The 20,627-nt window shown below is 44.9% G+C and overlaps 1 protein-coding gene across 1 annotated transcript in view; it reads right to left on the reverse strand.

Annotated features, from left to right (window-relative positions):
• ANKRD22 (ankyrin repeat domain 22) overlaps positions 1–19,628 on the reverse strand; it is a 30,935-nt gene extending 11,307 nt beyond the window's left edge. The window contains exon 1 of the mRNA XM_072628978.1: positions 19,346–19,628. Coding sequence (XP_072485079.1) covers positions 19,346–19,366 — 21 coding nt within the window. The 5' untranslated portion in view covers positions 19,367–19,628. The remainder of the gene's footprint in view (positions 1–19,345) is intronic.
• Between the last annotated feature and the right edge of the window lie 999 nt (positions 19,629–20,627).

Raw genomic sequence — 20,627 nt, forward strand, 5'->3', positions numbered from 1 at the left:
GATATGAGAAACAGAAGGCATCAATAAATTTTGGCAATAAATATTGGCAGGAAAATATACTCACTACTTTTTAGAATGTGAATCACCAGTGCCATAGTTGTTTTTGTGACTTTCTCAAAAGTAACTTTTGAACTTATTTGATCATGTATTTTAGGAAATGGAATCCATAGCCCACGACCTCCTTTACCTCTGATAATTTTTTTTAGCCTCATTCATTTACTCTGAAAGTTTGTTATTTATTAGACTATCAGTGACAGGTTTGCTTCAATAAGAGGTCTGCTGGTTAGGTACAGCACTGGCCATAGTTGTCCCTGGGGCCCCTAGAGATAGCAGGTGGTAAGAGCTAAGTGAGACTGGAGAAAAGAGAAGACAATGGGGTCCATCTCTTGAGTGGACGAAGGAGACAATTGACTTGGAGAGTCCCAGTGGTGCTACTACCCTAGGATGTTGGTGCCCAATGTCCGTTTCTCATGACCACAGGATCATGCACTTGGAGCTAGAAAGACCTTAGAAATCACCTTGTTTAACTTCCTCATTTTGCAAATGAAGAGACTGAGGACCTGAGAAGACAAGTGGTTTGCTGAAAGCAACCTCACTAGTTGTTGGCCAGCCCTCTGAGGGCAAATCCAGCATCCTTCCCACTGTGTGGCATTGCCTCCCCCACGACTTCTGCCAGTGATTTAACTCATAAAATATAGGAAATGATGTCACAATTTAACTCATAAAATGTATATGACTTGTTGTTTCCCCCTTGCAAGCCTCAGTTTCTTTCTCTGTAAAAAGAAGGGGTTAGACTGAGTGACCTTTGTAGTTCAGCTTTGACATCAGTGTGTTTGTGTGATGGGCCATGCCAGAATCACAGACAACCACCAGGGGGAAGCCCAGCCTCAGAACTGGAGCTTCCCACATTCTAACTAGAAACCCCATCTTCAGGGAGATAAAGCAGTGCCTTACTGGGAAGGAGTGGAAAGATGAGCAGTGACGTGCCCTGTTTGGTCTCCATAACTGCTGACAACTGGAGGGTGCTGGTGTTACAAAGGCTACAAGTCAGGAAATCTTCGTGTTGGCTAAGACCAGTGGGGACCAACTTGAGGCCAACCAGATAGTGAAGTATACAGCTCAGGAAGAGCCACCCACAATGTCTGAGAACATCTGAATTAGCAGCAAGAAGTCTTCCCTGTCCCCCAAAGGCTGGTGCCTTCTTTCTGCTGATTTCCTCCAATCAATCCTGCCTGCTTCTTGTTGGCACATAGTTGCCTGTGTGTTGTTTCCCCTGTTAGACTGGGAGCTCCCCGAAGACAGGAACCATTTTTTTTATTTCCTTTGTATCACCAGAGCTTAGCACAGTGGTACATAGTACACAGTAGATGCTGAATAAATGCTTGTTGACTGACCCATTACTCTATCCAGTGTTCTATGAGGTTTGTCAAGAGACTATAATAATCCAGATATAGAGACACAGTGAGGTGTATTGGGAAAAAGGCTAAGCCTAGAGCCATGAGAGACCTGGGTTCTAATCCTGCCTTGGATATTTGCAAGCTGTGAGTCCACAGACAAGTCATTTAACCCCTCAGTTTGCTCATCTCTGAAACAGGAATAATAATGCCCATAATATCAACCTCAGAAAGGTAAAGATCAAATATGATGATGGATGTAAAAGACTTTGAAGGCCTAGATAAATATTAGTTATCCACACCCTGGTGGTTTCTGTTAAAAGCCCCAGCAAAGAAAAGACAAAGATCCTGTCCCTGTCCACTCAGGAGGCTCAACCTGAACAGGAGACCTCATAGAAGTCATGTATATACAGTAGAGGAAGGGCAGCCTTGGGTGCTCTGGGTCCAGCCCTGATGAGGAGCAGTCTTCTAGAACAGAAGCAAGGGTTGCTATTGGCTGAGTCTGTAAAGGGAGGAGAACAAGGCCTCAGGTGACCAGGGAGTCACTGGTGACTTTTGAGAAAGTATTTGGTGGGGCCAGGTGGGGATGAGAATGAATGGAGGCAGTAGGTGGAGGCTACTTGTTTGAAAAGTTTGACAGGAAAAGAAAAAGCAAAAATCAGAGAGAGAGAGGGAGAGAAACAATGAGTCAGGCAAAGAGTTTTGCGTGTGTGTGTGTGTGTGTGTGTGTGTGTGTGTGTGTGTATGTGGTTTTCTACACCAAGATAAGGGAGGACTGTTCTTGTTATAAGGCTATAGGGCTGGGTCACTGCAGAGGGGCATGAAATGTGAGAACAGAGTTAAGTATAGGAGGGGTTTCCGGGAAGAGGCAGAATTGAGAGGGTGAGGAGAGCACATATGCCTAGACAGAGAGGAGGGAGAGAGACGTAAAGGGAAACAGAAACATAGAGACAGAGAGAGAAACAGAGACACAGAGAGAGAGACAGAGAGGAGCAATATTTCTTCCTTCAAATCTCTGAGGAAGCACAAGGGGACATTGAGACAGAGGAGAGATAGAGCTCACAGTGTGCCAGAGGGACCATCTCAGGAGGGCAGGTTGTCTGCTGAGAATCACTTCTACAAACCTCTGTTAATCATGTGCTCTATGCAATGCATCATATTCAGCCCTAGGGATTTGGAGGAAGAACAGTCTGCCCTCCAGGACTACACAGTCTATGGAGAGATGGAGGTTTCCATGGAATTTGGGTGGATGATGCTGGGGGCAGCCATCTCTGCACCATACAAAAGCTACACATTTATTTTAAAGGGGGGGTCTCTTTCTTGTTTGGTCCAGGCTAGATGGCCTCTGAAGTAAGTTTTAACTCTTGAGATTCAGCATCAAGATGACCGACCATGGAATCCAAAATGGACAAAGTTAAGAGTAGACAGAAGAGGGCTGGTGGACTGGGTGAAGAGATGGGAGTCTAGGAAATACAGGTCCCAGAGCAGGCCCAACAGATGACAAGGTGAAGCAAAGAAAAGGACAAACGTGGGAGGGAGGGTGAAGAATACCAAATTTTAGGCCTTAGAGGTAGAACCTAAGGCCCTTGGTATGGTTATGCAAGGGCAGCTAGGTGATGTAGTGGATCAAGCTCTGCACCTGGAGTAAGAAAAACTCATCTTCATGAGTTCAAATCTGGTCTCAGACACTTACTAGCAATGTGACTCTGGGCAAGTCACTACAGCCTGTTTGCCTTAGTTCTTCATTTGTAAAATGAGCTGGAGAAGGAAGTGGTCAACCACTCCAGGATCTTTTCCAAGAAAAACCGACTCACAAAGAGTTGGACACAACTGAAACAACTCAACAATTGATTATGCAGTGAGTAGAGATGAGGGTCATTGAATGGGAGAGGTAAAATCTGCAGGGCCAAGGTGCCCTATGAGTCATCACCGCAAATGCTGATACCAAAAGAGGTTATAGCAGGCAATTAACAGCTAGCCTTTTGTAAAGGTAATTACAGCCAGTTATTATAGCAGGGTGGGCCTGGTGCTGAAGTCACTGGCACAGAGGTGGGGCAGACAGAGACAGAGAGAGGAGGAACGTTTCTTCCTTCAAATCTTCAAGGACCCCAGTCCTTGAAGCAACTAACATGGCTTGCCCTGTCTGCTGCCAACACACATGTGGTGTGCTTGGACCAGTCAGAAATGCTGGTCCCTGCTGGAATACCTGCTAATTCCATCCAGTTCACAAGCATGGGCACCATAGACTCTCCTTGCTTCTGGCACCATGGGGTCATGGCGTATGTTCAAGAAATACCTGATGATTGAGTGCTGCCCTCTTTTTCTACAGTTTCCAAGTCCTGCCCTAATTTTTTTTTCACGGTAAAAGAATCTGGTGGATGAGGGGAGAAGATGGACAGTGAGGTAACCGTAAGGTCCAGAATCCCAGAACCCCTGAGATGAGACGGCCCTCAGGGGACCCGGCCCGGAGCAAGAATCCTTTCTATAAAATCCCTGGTGGGGATGCACCCAGATTCTGCTTGAAGTGAGTAGGTTCCAATGACCCTCCCCTCTTCCAACCACATCAACTGTAAACTGCAGGTCCCGCTAAGACCTAGAATCTGACTCCAGGTGACCTCTTCCTCCTCTCAAGCTCCTGCTCCTCTCCTATGAACCACATCTGACTCCGCGTGAGTTTCACTGCTTCAGTGACTGACCACCCTCGCTCTCCTTTCGCTTTCTCCCTTCTCCATGCCTCTGTCTACACGACCTCCTCTCCCCGCCTTAGCTCCCTCCCTCCCACATTCTGGGAAATCAATAGCCTCTTCGTCCCACTATCTCCTGGTTAAGCTCCCTGTCTTCCCTCAGGACCCAAGAAGTTTAGAGGGTAAACATCCATCCTTCCCGATGCCAGCTTTCAAATTCCTAATTCACTGTCGCAGGACCTCAGGGCATTGAGGTGAATTTGCCAGCCGGGTCCTATTTCCCACTACTCAGTTAGAAGGCAGAAAGCAATGAAGGATGAATTCCTGCCCTTGCCTCTTTGCTTTCCATCTCCTCCATCTGACCATCGCACCGCGCCCCTCGAAATTGTATTTAGGGACCTGCAGGCAGCCAACGCTGCCAATGATTCAGGAATGAAAAGGGCCATGGACTTGCACTCCCAGCACGAGTTCAAATCGGGCTCTGCCTCTTCTGACTGCTTGACCTCGAGTTAGCCTCTTCCCCTTTCATCTCTGAAAGGATGGAACTGCCCCAGATGGCAGACCCACAGGGTGATGGATAGAGATAATCGCCACTACAACGTGGTCCTCCTTAGTGCATATTAATGCCTAAAGCTCCGACCCTCCCCCCTGAGTGCCTTGGAAATGTGAGACTGGGCGGATACAGGTCCTCCACGTTCCTGTGCTGTCACCCTTCGGCCACTTCAGCTGCAGGAGGCGACGGCGCTGAGGGCTACCATAGCTGATAAAATGGACACCCTGCTGATAGTCCCCGCCCTTAACTGCCCCGCACGCCTTGGCCTCCTATCAGTGACTTGTTGGAATGGTCCACAGGTGCGTAATCCATCCCGGGAACTCCTTCAACCTGCTCAGAGCAGAACAGAAACCCACTAGACTCACGCAGCATCCTTTCACACTCGCTGTGACTGAACCCTCCTCTCCCTGGGGCCAGGATCCTGGGGATGACAATCTACCCCAGCAAACATTTATAAAGCTTCTCCGATGTACCTGGACACATCATTCTTGGGCCCCTCCCTCACAGCTGGGCTGCAGAGGTCACACTGACTTGCATTAAGAGAGGGTATTTCCTCCCCTGGGAGTTCCTTAAATCAGGAAATCCTAGGTCTAGACTCCCTCCCTGCCCCCAACTCTACCCACACCTATTCCAAAAGGAAGGACTGGGGAAACAAAGATCCCAAACACACAGCCCCTGCCCCAAGAAGCAGAGAGGCAGCTGGAGTGGCCCATGGGACTGGAGCTGGAGTCAGGAAGATTTGAGTTCAAATCCAGACACTGGACCCTGGACAAGCCATTAACCTCTGCATCAGTTTCCTGTCTGTAAAACTGGGAACAATGACAGCCCTACCTGCCAGGGTTGTTGTGAGGACCAAATGAAATCATGCTCGTTAAGTGCTTGGCACATAGTACATGCTATATAAACTCTTAGTGTTGTTATCTTTGCAGGGAGGCTCCCCCACACCTAGACAGTCCGGTCCCTGGATCACAGACCTTCAGTCCTTTCCCAAGCCTATACTCAAAGCTTTCCCAGCTTGGTAAGGCCTGCTGCGGCTGGCATTCCAAAGGGTGCAGCCCAGGCAGGAGGCACTCCTTTAAAAAGAAATAGTTAATTTTGCTTTTCCAGGTACAAGCCCCTTCTAGAGATGCTTAGTCTTCTGTTTTAATCAAATGAAAATTCCCAGATTGTTTCTGTCCCCGTGGGGGGATATGCCCTCTAAAGATACCCAGGAATTTTTTTTAAAGTTGTCCAAAAGGCATAGGCAAACTCCTCTTCATTCACAGTGGGGAGAGGAAGGATCTTCTGGATCTGCTAACATGGCCTGGGCCCTTTGGGGACTGCTGGTCCACAGCCTCAGACTGAGGCCAAGCTTGCTTTCTGGAGTCATGGTCTTGATGTCACAAAGGCCAAGAAGAGCTCAGGCTGAAGGTCCTCCTACCAAACGTCTAAATACAAAGCTCTAAGGGGATGTGGAACCTAAGCTTTGGAGAGGCAGCTCTGGAGGCCTGCGGTCTCTCTAACAGAATGGAAGCTACTTGAAGTCAGGGACTGCTTTGGTCTTTGAAGGCCCAGGCTTTAGCACAGTGTGCGGCATATGGTAGGTGTTTCATAAATGCTTGCTTATGAATTGATTGGTGTTGTCCAGCCTGTACCTAAACAAGACTCCTCTACAATAGATCTGACAAGGGATCAATTAGCCTTGATTTGACAATCTCCAGAGGCAGCCTGCCACTTTGGGCTGGCTGTAAGGGCAGCTAGATTGGACATTGGACAAATCTGAGGACCTGCAGTCAGGAAGCCTCAGCGTCCTCATCTGTAAAAATGGGTTAATTATAGTACCTTTCTCTTAGGGTGGTTGTGAGGATCCAGTGAAATAACTTATGTGAAGTGCTTTGTAAATCTTAAAGTATTGCTTTATAAGTGCCTTATTGTTGTTACTATTATTTTTATTCATTGGATAGCCTGACTCCCTCTCTAAAACCTCCACCTTTCACTCCTGGTGGTATCTGAGCCTCCTTTATAGGAGCTGCCCATCCTAGCCCTGAAGATGCCAGACTCGCCCCCCTAAGCCTTCTCTGGTTTCTCCAATCAGTCCTCGTGTGGCAGCGTTGCTCAATGTCTGAATTAGCCCATTTCCTTCCGAAAAGGTGGAGCTGAAGGGAAGAAAACTCACAAGCCATTTTCTACTGTGTTTGCTTAGCAAAAAAGGAAAAAGGAGATTTAGTTTACAGATCAGTGGGGCCTCGGAATCAGATAAAACAAGCACTTGAGGGAGTTTTGTACACAGCAACAATCATGGTGTGTGAGGAATTTTTCTGGTAGACTTAGTCCTTCACAGCAACACAAGGATCTAAAAAATTCCCAATGGACTCGAGGCAAAATGCCATCCACTTCCAGAGAAAGAACTATGGAATTGGATTGCAGAAGGAAGCAGACCATTTTCTCTTATGTCATGTTTTGTTTCGTTTTATAGTTTCTCCCATTCATTTTAATTCTTCAATGCAAAATGACTAAGGTGAAAATGGATTTAATAGGAATGTATGTGTAGAACCTATATAAGATTGCAAACCCATCTTGGGGAGGGAGGGAGGAGGGAAGGGGAGGGAAGGGGAAGGGAGAGGGAAGGGAGGGGAAGGGAGGGGGGAAGGAGGAAGAGGGAGGGGAAAAATCTAAGATGTATGGAATTGACTGTAGAAAACTGAAAACGAATAAAATAGTTTTTTAAAAAAGAGAGCTTGTTGTTAAATTTTCAGAGTGAAAGTTATGCTTCACACATCAGCAAAGACTGATTGAACTGGGATTTGATTTGTTGTTTCGTTGATTGTCTAGATTTAAGAAAGTGATGAAAATATTAATAACTCACCATGATAAAAACACTGATAATTAAGAGTGCAGAAAGTATTGACAAGTATTAATAATAGTAATAATTAAAAGTGTGTCATGAGTGCTTTTTTTCAGAGATATGGTTGTTCAATCTTTTTCAGCACATCCTACAGAGGATCACCCCGAACACAAGGATCAGGGGCCACAGCAGTGTGGAAGGACTGCAAACCATCCATCCCACCCTCCCTCCCCAGGATTATACTTCAAATCCTACAAAAACATTAGCTGAGATTTTGACATCTCTAGAAAAAACATCCATTCCTGCATCTCATCATCCTTTACTGTCAGAAAACTCTTTGTCTAGAATACCTTAAACCTTTACTGGTATAATCAGAGGGTGGGATGGGGCAGCGGACCTTCTGAGCATTACCTGATGTCTCTAAGACTACTTCAGTTTCCTCCTCAGTAAACAATGTGAGGATTAGTTTTGCTTAACACAAAAGTTTGATATTTCTTTGTTTTTCTTTCTTTTTTCCCAGTGGATGGGGAACAAAAAAAGTTTGATAACTGAAAACCATAAACATTTACTTTTTAAAACTAATAAAATGAGGGGTTTTAACTAGCTGACCCCTAGGGTTCAGCCAAATCAGAGTATTCCAAGCTGACCAGGAAGCCATGTGACAAAATCATCATCTTGAATTCATGCTTTGGCAAACATTTAGCAACAAACATTGGCTTCTAAATTGGATTATTTCCCAGGAAAAGAGAGTCAAGAGTGTTAAGAAACACATCCTCACAATGGGAACCCAAGAGAATGGGGGGAGCAGAGGTGACCTGGGGAGATAGTGAGCTTCTCAGTCACGGAAGAGCTTCAAGCAGACGCTGAACCACCACTTGTGGTTTTTCTCTAGGGGAGGCTTCCGATTCAGGTACAGGTTGGACTTTATGATCCCTGATGTTGCTTCCAAATCTGAGACTGAAATATTTGACTTTTACTGTGGATAGTTTGAAAAAATGAGTGAGCAGTGAGTAGCCTTCAGGGAGGGCAGAATGAGTGTGGTGAAGAGATGGGATAATTCCAACGGATGGGAGGAAGGAAATATACAGAAATCCCCCTCAAGGTCCCCTCTCTTCACTCACAATTCTGACCAGCTTTCTTGGGGCTGCAGAACAATTGGGACTCCTTCCAGTGAATACATTAAGTAAACTCTAAACATTCGTGTAAATTTAAAACACTACATTTGCGGGAGTGGGGGGGAGGGCAGCCGGGTGGCACAGTGGATAGAGCTCTTGGACTAGAGTCAGGATTTTAAATCCTGCCCCAGACACTCACCCACTGTGTGACCCTGGGCAAGTCACTGGCAAACATCTATCTGCCTCAGTTTCCTCATCTGTGAAGTACGGATGATAATAGCACTATCTCCCAGGGTTGCTGTGAGGATCAAGTGAGATAATAATTGCAAAGTATTTAGCAGGGTGCCTGGCACATGGTAGGGGCTGTACAAATATTACTTTAAATATTAAATATTTATTTCACCAGAAATGCACCTGAACACATATTCGTGTACACACATACACACACACACACATGCCACTTGAAGGGGAATCATACTGCATTATTATACAGTAATAGCTCCCCTTTATGTAACATTTGAAGATTCTCAAAACTAACACCGAACATATATTATCTCAGTGGATTCTCAGAACAACCCTGTGAGGTAGGTGCTTTTATAATCCCCATTTTACAGAGAAGGAAACTGAGGCTGATGAGTTAAGTAATTATAAGAGCTACCATTCATATAGTCCTTTAAGGTTTCCAAAACAACTTACAAATAGTGCCTTATTCAGTGTCTGCTACTGGTGTCTCTGGGTCCCTGTGTGGTGGTCTACCCACTGCACCCACTAATTGGTCCAAGGCTGAGGAAGTCATAATAGATTTGTTCTGCTACGCCATGGAGGGCAGAAGTGGGGGGCGGGGCAGAAGGCATGGTAGGAGTAATGGGATTAGGACAGGTTGTTATGGGGCAAAAGTCCATTGAGATCAGGAAACATAAAAACTCAGCTTGAGGATTAGAATCCCTTAAAAATGGATCTGGTTGCCCCTGAAGGGGGCAGGCTCCTCCTTAGTAGAGGTCTTTAAGCCCAGTCTGTATTTATCGGGTATGCGGTGGAGATTTTCATTCAAACGTGGACTGAGCTACTTATGAGCGCTCTCTGCCCTGAAGGCATGCTTACAGGGGCCAAGTAGACAAACAGTGACTTACTTAACAATTCCACAAAACTGTATTGTCTTTCTAATGCCTTGACCCAAAGGGATGATGTTAATGGTGGTGCTTCCAGGCAGTCTGTGCCTCTGAATCTTGGGATGTAGGCTGCTATCTAAAGCCAGACTTTTCCAGGGGCTGACTCCATCCCAAAGGGGCTCAGTCTAATCTTCAGGTTGGACAGAAGGGAGACTTCTGGGAGTCTCTGTCCCCAGCTGGCAGAGGCAAGACAGGGTGGCAGTCCTCTATTACAAATGGAAAAATGTTCTGTTCATCTCTCCAGAGAAGGCATCCAAGGTCATGTAAGTGGGACACACCCTGGTTTTTGGCCCCTCTTCCTTGTGAAAGCCTGTACTTGGCAAAAGGTCCCTCCAATCCTGGGAGTGGCCCAAAATCTCTGGTCTCAGGCCAGAAAATTTTCTTTCCATTTGCAAACCTTGCAATGATTTTAATAACACCAGCCTAAGGACCAAGGTGGCAGGAGGTGCTTGGGCACAGCAGACTGTAAGGTTCAAGTCCTGGCTCTGATTCAGGTTCCCTGGGTGACTTTGGGCAATTCACTGACCCTCAGTGTCTTCCTCAGTCAAGTGGCCACTCACTTTTCTATGCCTCACAGGGGCTTTGTAAGGGAAGTGCTTTGAAAGCCACCATGAGCAAGGCTGAGCTGTATCTGTGGGGTTCTCCCATCACCCCTTGAGCTCCTAAGAAAAGAGAGCAGGTGCTCTGGCTGCACACCTCATTCCCTCCCTTCTTCATTCTAATATCTCTTGATGACTCACTGACATCACTGGATCCTAGATTTTGAGCTAGGAGGGACACTTGAGGTTTCAGGTCTGATCCCTCATAATATGCCTGAGGAGACAGAGGCTCCCAGAGGTTGACTTCCCCAACTCACACAGGGAATACACCCCTAGGGCTGGTCTTTGGGGGTCCTGGCTACACCCTCCCTCCCATGCTGGGCAGGACCCTGCAGGCAGAGGGCATTTAAGGGCTGAGGGAAGGCAAGTTGGGTAAAAAGTGAGACAAATTCCACCAACTCTTCCCCAGGCCCACCCCCAGCCACCGAGGGATTCCCAGTGACCTCCACCTCCCAGATGCATCTTCAGAATTGGCTCCCACTGACCATCAGTTCCCACCCTCTCCCCCCTGCTTCTCCTGCTGCCTCTCTGGTTACCGTCTTAGTCTTTAGACTGTCTCCTTTCCCTCTTCCTAAGTATCATGTCTTCTCAAGCATCTGCCTTGGACCCTCTTCACTTCCCTTTTCTCTATCCTCTTCATTGGCCCCAGATATCCAGATTGTGAGTGCCACTACACCTGGGCAGGCTCCAATCACGCTCCACCCCATTCCCCAGTCACCATCTCACCACAGAGTGTGCACCTTTCCGAGTCTGCAACCAAATCAAATCAACACTACCTTTGGTACTAGAAAGATTGTGTCAGCCTGCTCCCGCATGGCTCCACTCAGCATCCCTGTAACCTTCTGATCCAGAGCAGCTGGACAGAGCTACCTATCCCCCATATAGGGGCATCCGCAGAGGGCTGGACCTGGAGTCAGACCTGAGGACAAATCAACCTCAGATAATTCCTAGCAGTGTGACCCTGGGCAGATCACATAACCTCTGTCTGCCTCAGTTTCCACAACTGTCAAATGGGGATAATAATAGCACCTACTTCCCAGGGTTGTTATGGGAATCAAATAAGATATTATATGTAAAGTGTTTTAGCTCAGTGCCTGGCACATAGTAGGTCTATATAAGTGTTAGTTGTTATTATGAATAGAATATAAGCTTCCTGAGAACAGGAACTGTCTTTTACTTTTCTGTTTGTGTCTCCAGCACTTAGTCAATAATCAAAAAGCTTTTATGAAGTGCTCACTATATGCTAGTGGGCAGCTGAGGGAGGTGCATAGAGCACAAAGCGCTGTGCCTGGAGTCAGGAAGACTCCTTTTGCTGAGCTCAAATCCCGTCTCAGACATTTATCAGCTGTGTGACCCTGGGCAAGTCACTTCACCCTGTTTGCCTCAGTTTCCTCATCTGTAAAATGAACTGGAGAAAGAAATGGCCAACCCCTCCAGCATCTCTGCCAAGGAAACCCCAAATGAGGTCACAAAGAGTCAGATACAATTGAAAAATTATACAAAAACAATGTGTCTGGACATTGATTAGCACAGTGCTTGGCATATATTGTTCCCTTAGTGACTTTCCATTTCTTCCTTCATTTCTTCCTTCATTTGCCTTGGCCGTATCCATGACTTCCATTATTGCCTTGAGTTAGAGCCTCCCACATTTGTCTTACTAACCTAGATCTCTCTCCTAAAGTCTGCTCCCATGTTGTCAGCTTCTTACTAGAAATCTCCACCAGAATTTCCCTTAGTCACTTCAGACTCATGTGACCCAGACCCAGCCCTGTCCCTCTCTCCCTTCCTCCATGCCTGTTGATGGCTCCTCCATTCTCCCATGGACCTGCCCAGGCATAGTCTTTGACTCACCTTTGACTCTTTTCCCTTCATTACCCTGTATGTTTAATCGGTTTCTAAAATCTGTCTGGGCCAACACCTATCCTTATCTCTCCCATCTTCCCTTCCTCCGACAATACATTAACCTAGTCCCATTACCTTTCATCTGGGCAACTTCAATAGCCTCTGAACTGATCTGTTCCCATCCCTACCTTGCTCAATTACCTTCAACAACTGTACACTATACAGAATATATATATATATATATTTCTCAGCTTCACATTCAACCCCACTCCCCATCAAACTCCAGCCTCCCTTTCCAGCTTTATTTCACATTTTTCTCCTTCATGTGCAGGTAGACTACAGCCAGACTGGACAGTTAGCAATTCCTACATCTCACCTTATTTCTACATGTTCCTCCAAGCCCAAGAACAGATTCGTCTGTGTCTCCACCTATACACATTTTTCTGCAAGACAAAATTTGGGAACTGCTTCCTTCCTCTATGAAAAAACCTTCCCAGGGTCCCCCAGCTAGAAGTACCTCCTCCAACCCCAATTTTACACCCCTCAGCTGATTAATGAGGGGATCAGAGTAGCTGACCTCTGAGATTCCTTCTACTTCTAAAAGTATGAGCCTAGGTTTCTATGACTTCTCCTGGACATGTCTAACATTGTAACTTGTGGAGTGGAAATCTGTGGACTTGACTTTTCCTCCTTCTAGACTAAGCTCTCCAATGGCAAAGACTATGTGACATTTTAAATCTACACTCCCCCATTAACTGATCATGGTATACTGCCTGTAGCTGATGCTTCAGCAATATTTATTGAATTGCATTATTTGTTGAATGGTCTCTGACCTCAAGAAGCTTACAGCTGTATTAAAAGTTTAACAAAAACACAAGATGCATGGCAGAGAAGCAGATACTAAAGTGACTCTGAGCTCAGTTGAGACAGGCATCACAGTGTGCTGGGGCACTTTTCAGATACACTCAATCATCCACAAGCCACTTGTCCCACACATATTATACCCACCAACACAAGAAAAGCCAAACATTGAGGTCAGATGAGGGGAGGGTGAGTGGGTGGGTATATTTCTGCCCCATGTATAACAGTCAATATTTGCTAGCTTTTCACCATAAGGGAAAAGAAACCTGGACAACACACAGTAGAGTCTCCGAATCAGATGAAAAGTTGGCCACTATCCCAAAGTGTAATAGGTTGACTGGGAAGATGGGGGTGCCCTTCCTGGCATGGGCACCAGCAAAGGTGGGATGGCCATGTGTCAGAGACATCTTGTAGGGGGCAAAGATCTGAAGAGATAGTTGCTGATTCTGAGATTTAAATTTTTTTTGTAGTTACAGAAATCCACATTCTTCCACATCTGGAGAGGGAATTTCAAAAACCTGCTGTTTCTCTGATATCTGTGAATAATATAAAATTGGGAAAGGGCTCTTGAAGGCCCTTATGGCCAAGTCTTCATGTTATAGTGTGGAGAACAGTTAACAAGGACAAGGAAACAATCAAAGCTATATGATTTATAAGCCCAACAAGCATGATAAATGGGTCTTTGGATCAGGTCCAGAGACAAACAAAGGACCTTGGAGCTGGAAAGTACCTCACAGAACACCTGGCCCAATCCCCTCCTTACACAAGTGAGGAAATGAAAGAGCTTAAGGCAGGATTCAAAGTCAAGTCCTCTGATTCCAGAAGCAGAGCTCATTCCATCAGGAGTCATGCTACTTGAAGAACTCACCTTAGAGTCAGGAAAACCTGAGTTCAAATTCTGCCACAGATACTTGGTATCTGTGTGATCCTGGGCAAGTCACTTAGACTCTGTCTGCCTCAGTTTCCTCATTTACAAAATTGGAATAATAGTAGTGTCTATCTCACAGAGGTGTTGTGAAGATCAAATGAGATAATATATGGTAAAGTCCTTTGAAAAGTTTGAAATGCTATATAGATGTCAGTTATGAGATGGGCAAATCCTGGCTGTCCTGAGCTGGCTACTTTGGGGATGTAAGATAGTTTATCTGTAGATAACTTTGGGCTGACAGGAGAAGATGTGACAGTGTGCACTTTGCAGAAGACAAAAAAGGTGAGGTTCCTCAGGAAACAGAGGCAGCAAGGCATAATACAGTCTTGGAGCCAGATAGTCCTGGGTTCAAATCCCGTGTAACCCTAGACATGCCACTGCTCTAAGAAAAGCTCTAATACTTAAGACTATAAGTTGTAGAGAGAGCTGAGTGAGATGCACCAACAGATGGAGTTTTCTCTGTTACAAGTGGCATCTACCAATGGAATTACATATCTAGTCCCTGTTCCTATCACTCCTCCAATTTAGCAACTGGATTGTCTGTGGCACACACATGGCCCAATAGAACATCATACTTCAGTTTCCCCCCATCTTCTTGTAATGGTAATGCAATTTAAGATCCTCCTAGCCCATTTAACAGGCCTCACAGTGGAGCCCATTAAGGGAAGCTTGCTTAGGGGAGGCTTACTTGAGTGAAGGTTTTCATACCTTTTGGTAATTAGGCATTGAAGCACATGGGTTGTGGCTCTATATATACTCTGAGGTGAGGTTTTGCTTTGGACCTCACTCATTGGAAGAAGGTTCCTGGGATTTGGCCAGATGAGACTGGGCAGCCGTTAAGGAGCACCCTGGCTTTGAAAACCCAGATGTAGGTGCTTCTGTCTCTGGTAACTACGTATGTATGTGATGGCCAGACAGTTGGATCTATCTGTGGATCTGTGATGTATGCATTTCTTATGGGCAGACAATTAGAAGCTCTGTCTGTAGGTCTTTATACTATTTTCTCTATTTGTAATTTCTGCTTGTAATTTCTCTCTGTATTTTCTCTGAAGTTCAGCATCCTGGCTTTTCCCTTGAACTAAGTTAATGATATATATGTTTGATTAAAGTAAGATGGCTTTCCCCTTAAAAGTTGCTTTGCTTTAAGAAAAGCAAATCCAAGAACCTGTACTACCAGGTCAACCCGGGTATGCTAAGGTGCTTGCTGTTACACATCATGGGAAGCAGTTGTCAACTATTCCAAAATATAAATGTCGAAAGAACAGTTTTCTAAAGAACAAATAGGAACTATAAATAACTACACAAAAGCATGCTCCAAATCACTAATAACAAGAAAAAGGCAAATTAAAACAACTTTGAGCTTTCTATTCACATCCAGAAAAAATGGCAAGGATCGACAAAATATTGAAATAGTCACTGCTCCAACAGGACATGCATGCCAATACATTGTTGATGGAATTGCAAATTGATTAAGAGATCATATATTAAGAGTTAATAGGAACCTCAGAGCCCATTGAGTTCAACTCCCTTATTTTACAAAAAACTGAAATGCAGAGTTTAGGTGATTTGCCTGGGCTCACATTGTAAGTGCAAGAATGAAATGTGATAATTTCCCTAAACTATTTACAAACCTTTACAGCACTATTATTTATATTTTCTCTTTGTCTCTCTGTCTCAGTCTCTGTCTCTCTCTCTCTCTCTCTCTCTCTCTCTCTCTCTCTCTCTCTCTCTCTCTCTCTCTCTCTCTCTCTGAACAATCCTTTGCACTCGCCCTCTGGATGATCTCACCCTTTAGCAAAATTACATAATCATTTTATTGTTTTGACCAGTACCAGGTGTTCTCTAAGCTTAGAGAAACACTCGCTGTTATCTATATTCTGGTCATGAATCCCTGTTATGAATCAAACTTGTCTCATTGTTGCTGTGACCCCTCATTGTCAGGGTTACAGGTCATTGCACAGCCACTAGTACAAGCCCTGAGATCTGCCTTCTCTAAAGCAGATTCCCTCACTAGGGGTGGGGCCCTGACACATGTGATTAATCTTCCTCCTTGTTTGCAAGACCTTTCCCTCACTTTGGAATTAAACTTCTGTTTGATTCCTGACTCTCCTGTCTCTAGTCTACTCTGTTCGGTTCCAGCCATTCACGGGTTAGAGATTGGTTTAGTCTGGTTGACAGTGTGTGTGTGTGTGTGTGTGTGTGTGTGTGGGTGTGTGTGGGTGTGTAGTGGTAGTAGTAGTAGTAGTAGTAGTAGTAGTAGTAGTAGTAGTAGTAGTAGTAGTAGTAGTAGCAGCAGCAGCAGCAGAAGCAGCAGAAGCAGCAGTAGTAACAACAGGTGCAGTAAATATCTGAAGTAAGATTTGAACCCAGATGCTTCTAATTCCCAGTACAGGAACCCTAATCACTACATCAGTCTAGAAAATAGCTTGGAACTATTCAAGAAAAAGGCACTAAACTTTCTCCCTCTTAGACCCAGTGATCCCATTAATGGGGATCTACGCACAAAAGAGATTCAAAGACAGAAAAAGAAGTGTCTCACACACCCAAGTATTAATAGTTGTTTTGGAGTAACAACAAGACTGAAATAAAAGACATTCTCTGATGACTGGAGGATGGCTGAATAAACAGTAACCTCTGAACATAATGGAATAGCACAGCACTTTAAAAAGTGGCAAATATGAGAAATTCAGAGAAATGGGAAAAGTAAACTCAGCAACTAATCAGAGTCAAGACAATAGAGTTATGAGAAAAAATACACAGAATCTTCAATAACATAAATAGACAGACAAAAAACTGCACAGCAGCAGAACTCAGAGCAATTACAACGAACAGAAAATACCTGATGAAATAGACCTCTCTCCTCTTGGAAGAGAAGTGGGGGACTTCAAGTACAGAATGCTGCACATGCTGTTGGAAATGGACACTGTTCTATTTAGATGCTGGTTCTACTTAGATGTCTTTTTCTTGTTGTTAAAAAGGGCAGCTTCCGTAGGGAAGAGGCTGTATGAAATGACTCTGATGTCAAACCAAAGTAACAAAAATTTTCCTTCGAGTTTTTTTTTTTTTCATGCGAAGTGCCTCTCTCAATTCAGACTCAATTCCCCTAAAGGGGAATATTTTATTCCACTCTGGAGGTTCCTGGTACCCACTCACAGTTGTGTTAAGGGAGTTCAGTGGCATTCTCTGGGGATACAGGATGTTTTGGGAAGATAATACCACCAACAAAAAGGGATCATGGGTACGTTTTGTCCTCTGGATGCAGAACTTCCAACAAGATGAACGCTGGTCCATGGAAGTACTGAAGACAGGATTTCACCCCGGTGCTAATGAAGGAGAAAACTGCCCTTTCCAAAGTGGCCCAGCCAGGCTCACCCTTGGAAATGCTTGCTCCTTCTGCCCACTCAGGCTCCCCACAACTGTCAGCGTGGCACCAGTTCTATTCCCATTGATGAATGAACTGTACACCAGAAGGGTGTGTCTATTTTAATGCTCTGGGCAGGGAAAAAAAAGAGCAAACGTGCAGCAGGGCACTGAAGAAAGACAAAAAGACTGGCCCCTGCATCGTGTAAATACAGACCTAGAAAATGAGCTCCCATCCACATCCTGAGAAAGAACTATGGAGTCTGAATGCAGACCGAAATAGACTATTTTCTATTTCTCTTTTTTTTCCCCCTTCTCGTGGTGTTTCCCTGTTGTTCTGATTCTTCTTTCATCCCATAACTAATGTGGAAATACATTTAATATCAATGTACATATATAACCCTATATCAGATTGCATGCCATCTTGATGAGGGAGGAAGGGAGGGAGAGGGAACATTTAAAACTCAAAATCTTATGAAAGTGAATATTGAAAACTAAAAATAAGCTAATAAAAAAAGGGGGAAATAGGCGCCAGTAACTGGAATGAGTCTCCAGAGTCGGACGGGGCTTCTTTGTGAGTTCACAATGCAATGTAGCCTAACTGGTTGGGGAAGTGGCCGAGGCTGGGCAGACAGGAAGGAAAACCTGCCTGACAATGAGGACGGGTGCCTTTTCTTTTTTTCTTGCGCTGTCTCTCCTTCAAAACTGTCCTTGGGAAGTTAATTATTTCCCTTTAAGCCATTTTGCTTACTGAAAGTTAACTTGTATTTCAGAAAAAGTCATGTGAGTGCAGTGATTGAGTAATTCAAATAGGAGAGGTTGCTGTAGTTTCTACAAGAAGGAGTGAGGATGCTGGCTCCCACCTAGAGAATTTCTGCACCCCAAAGGCTCTTGGTGACCCTCTTTTTTAAAACATTCCAAGGAAGTAAGTCCAATTGCATGTGGACATTGAGGCTCCCCAAACCAGGACAGGTAGCCCCCACACTCAAATGGAAGATGAAAAGTTCGGGCAAGCCTCCAGGTGACAGGGCACCACTGAGTTAGAGAAAGTCCAGATGACCCCCTTCTCCCACTTTGCCCCTGGACTTCTGATATGGAGAGCAAACACCCTGCAATCTCTAGTTGCTAGGGACAGAATGATTCTCAGCCATATTTAGGTGGCAAAGCTCAGGATGAGAGGGATCATTGATCAAAAGATGCACATATCTTCTTCAACCCTCATTTGACACATGAGGAAACTGAGGCACAGAGAGGGGTGAAGTGATTCCAAAGTTACATGGGCAGTAAGCGGCAAAAGATCTTAGTATGTGAAGGTCCGTGGAATCCCATGGACAAATTTCAGGGAGTCTATAAACTTAGATAGAGATGGGGAATCATCTTTTAATTCTCATTTACCTTCAACTTAAAATTTAGCACTTCTTTTGATTGTGAATGCAGGCAACAACCATTATTCCAAAAAGGTCCCCCTAAGTTTCACAATACAAATTGATACACTACAAATACAAAACGAGTCCATGATACGCGCACACACACACACACACACACACACACACACATCGTTTAAGGACCCTGATCTCCTTCAATATCCCTTCACTTGACAGAGAAGGGAACTGAGGCCCAGAGAGGTAAATGTCACTCTACCAATTTACATAGGCAGTAATGGGCAGAGGTGAGATTGAAACCCAGGCCCTCTGGCTCCGGAGCCAGCCTCTCGTCAGTCCATCCCACTCCCAGAACGAACACAAGCAGACTTCCCTGAGCTCACACAGGTAGGAGCTTGTTGGTTCTAAACCCACTTCCCCTTTTTCTTTATTTGAGTAACATGATCAAGGAGTCGAGTAATTTCCTGTTGTAAAAAGTAACCAGATGTATAAAAATACAAAGGAGGGTTTTTTCTTCAAAATCTGACATTAATTTCCAAAGTAAAAGAAGGAAAGGAAGACGTCCAAAGGAGAAATGCCCACCGCAGGGGGACGGATAGACGGGAGGGGAAAGATATGATATGTGATATCTTACCTCGGAATACAGAATGCCCATGGTACTGACTCCCGGCAGCCACTGACGAGCCCCCCGGCTGGCTTCAGCTCTCCTCCTCCTGTCCTTGGGCTGGCCTCCACCTTCTTAAGATTCACATTCAAATCCTCGGGCAGAGATCGCGCCCAGGAAGCCAGCACAGGACCAAAGACAGCAGATCTGTGCTTCAGCCACCCCGTGCCGAGTGCTTTCCCAATCCTGGTGCACAGACAGAGCCTCACGCCCTTTACCGCCCAGCCCAACGAGGAAAGTCAGCGGTAACTCACCACTGAGCACACAAGCCCTACGAGGTCCTGCCCACAGGAGCCGGTTTCTGAGTCATCCGCAGCAGCAGGAATGGCTTGCCTGCCTGAAGCCAAACACATTTGGTAGGGGGGAGGAAAGTCTTCTCATGTACCGAACCACGGGAGAAAAGAGACTAAGGGGCCACAGCTGAATTGGGACCCTAGGAGTTGTAGTAGTTGGGACTAATAGAATCTGTCATGGCTCCCCAGTGCCTTGGGATAAAATAATATGAATAAAACGCAATGATTATAAAATGCTTCGCAAACCTTAAAATGCTATAGAGATGCCAGCTAGCCAGGCTAGTTGTTACTAAAAAGTAAAACACAAACTGTGGACCAGCATAACACACTCTACAAAATGCCTCCACCCTAGCTTTCTACTGATCTCACATTAATCACATTAATATTTCACATGTAGCCCTTCTCAGATACCTCCAGGTTCCTCTTACTAGTTGCCTCATTTTTTTTCATCTCACTCTGTTCCCCATCTGATATATTTTATACAGACTACGTCTCCCAATATATGAATTCCCAGCACAGAGCTTTAAACAAAATGGCATGGCAGATGACTATGGTAATTAAATTAAATTAAAAGAACAATAAAACAGTTTAATGTGAGTGATAATGACCAATCTTGGTCACAGAAAAGGAGTAAGGAAAAGGTACTCACTTCTTTCATTGGAAAAGTGGGGGACTTTGAGTGCAGAATGCTGCATATACAGGAAAACAGTCACTAGATGGGTTTTGCTGAACCATTTTTCTTTGTCGTAAGGGAAGACTCCCTGCTGGAAGCATGGGAATTATAAGAAGCATTAAAACTGTGACATTAAAAGTACATCAATAAAACTTTTAAATTAATTCATTAAAATAGAATAGCAGGGTAGTAATGGGATACTGAGTCAGGTATTAAAAGTTCATAGCTCCTCCTCACAGATGACTGTTAGCACCTATGCTATTCTCCTGGGGAGGACCTATCTCAT

The sequence above is a fragment of the Notamacropus eugenii genome, chromosome 1 (assembly GCF_028372415.1).
Source record: "Notamacropus eugenii isolate mMacEug1 chromosome 1, mMacEug1.pri_v2, whole genome shotgun sequence".
NCBI classification, from domain to species: Eukaryota; Metazoa; Chordata; class Mammalia; order Diprotodontia; family Macropodidae; genus Notamacropus; species Notamacropus eugenii.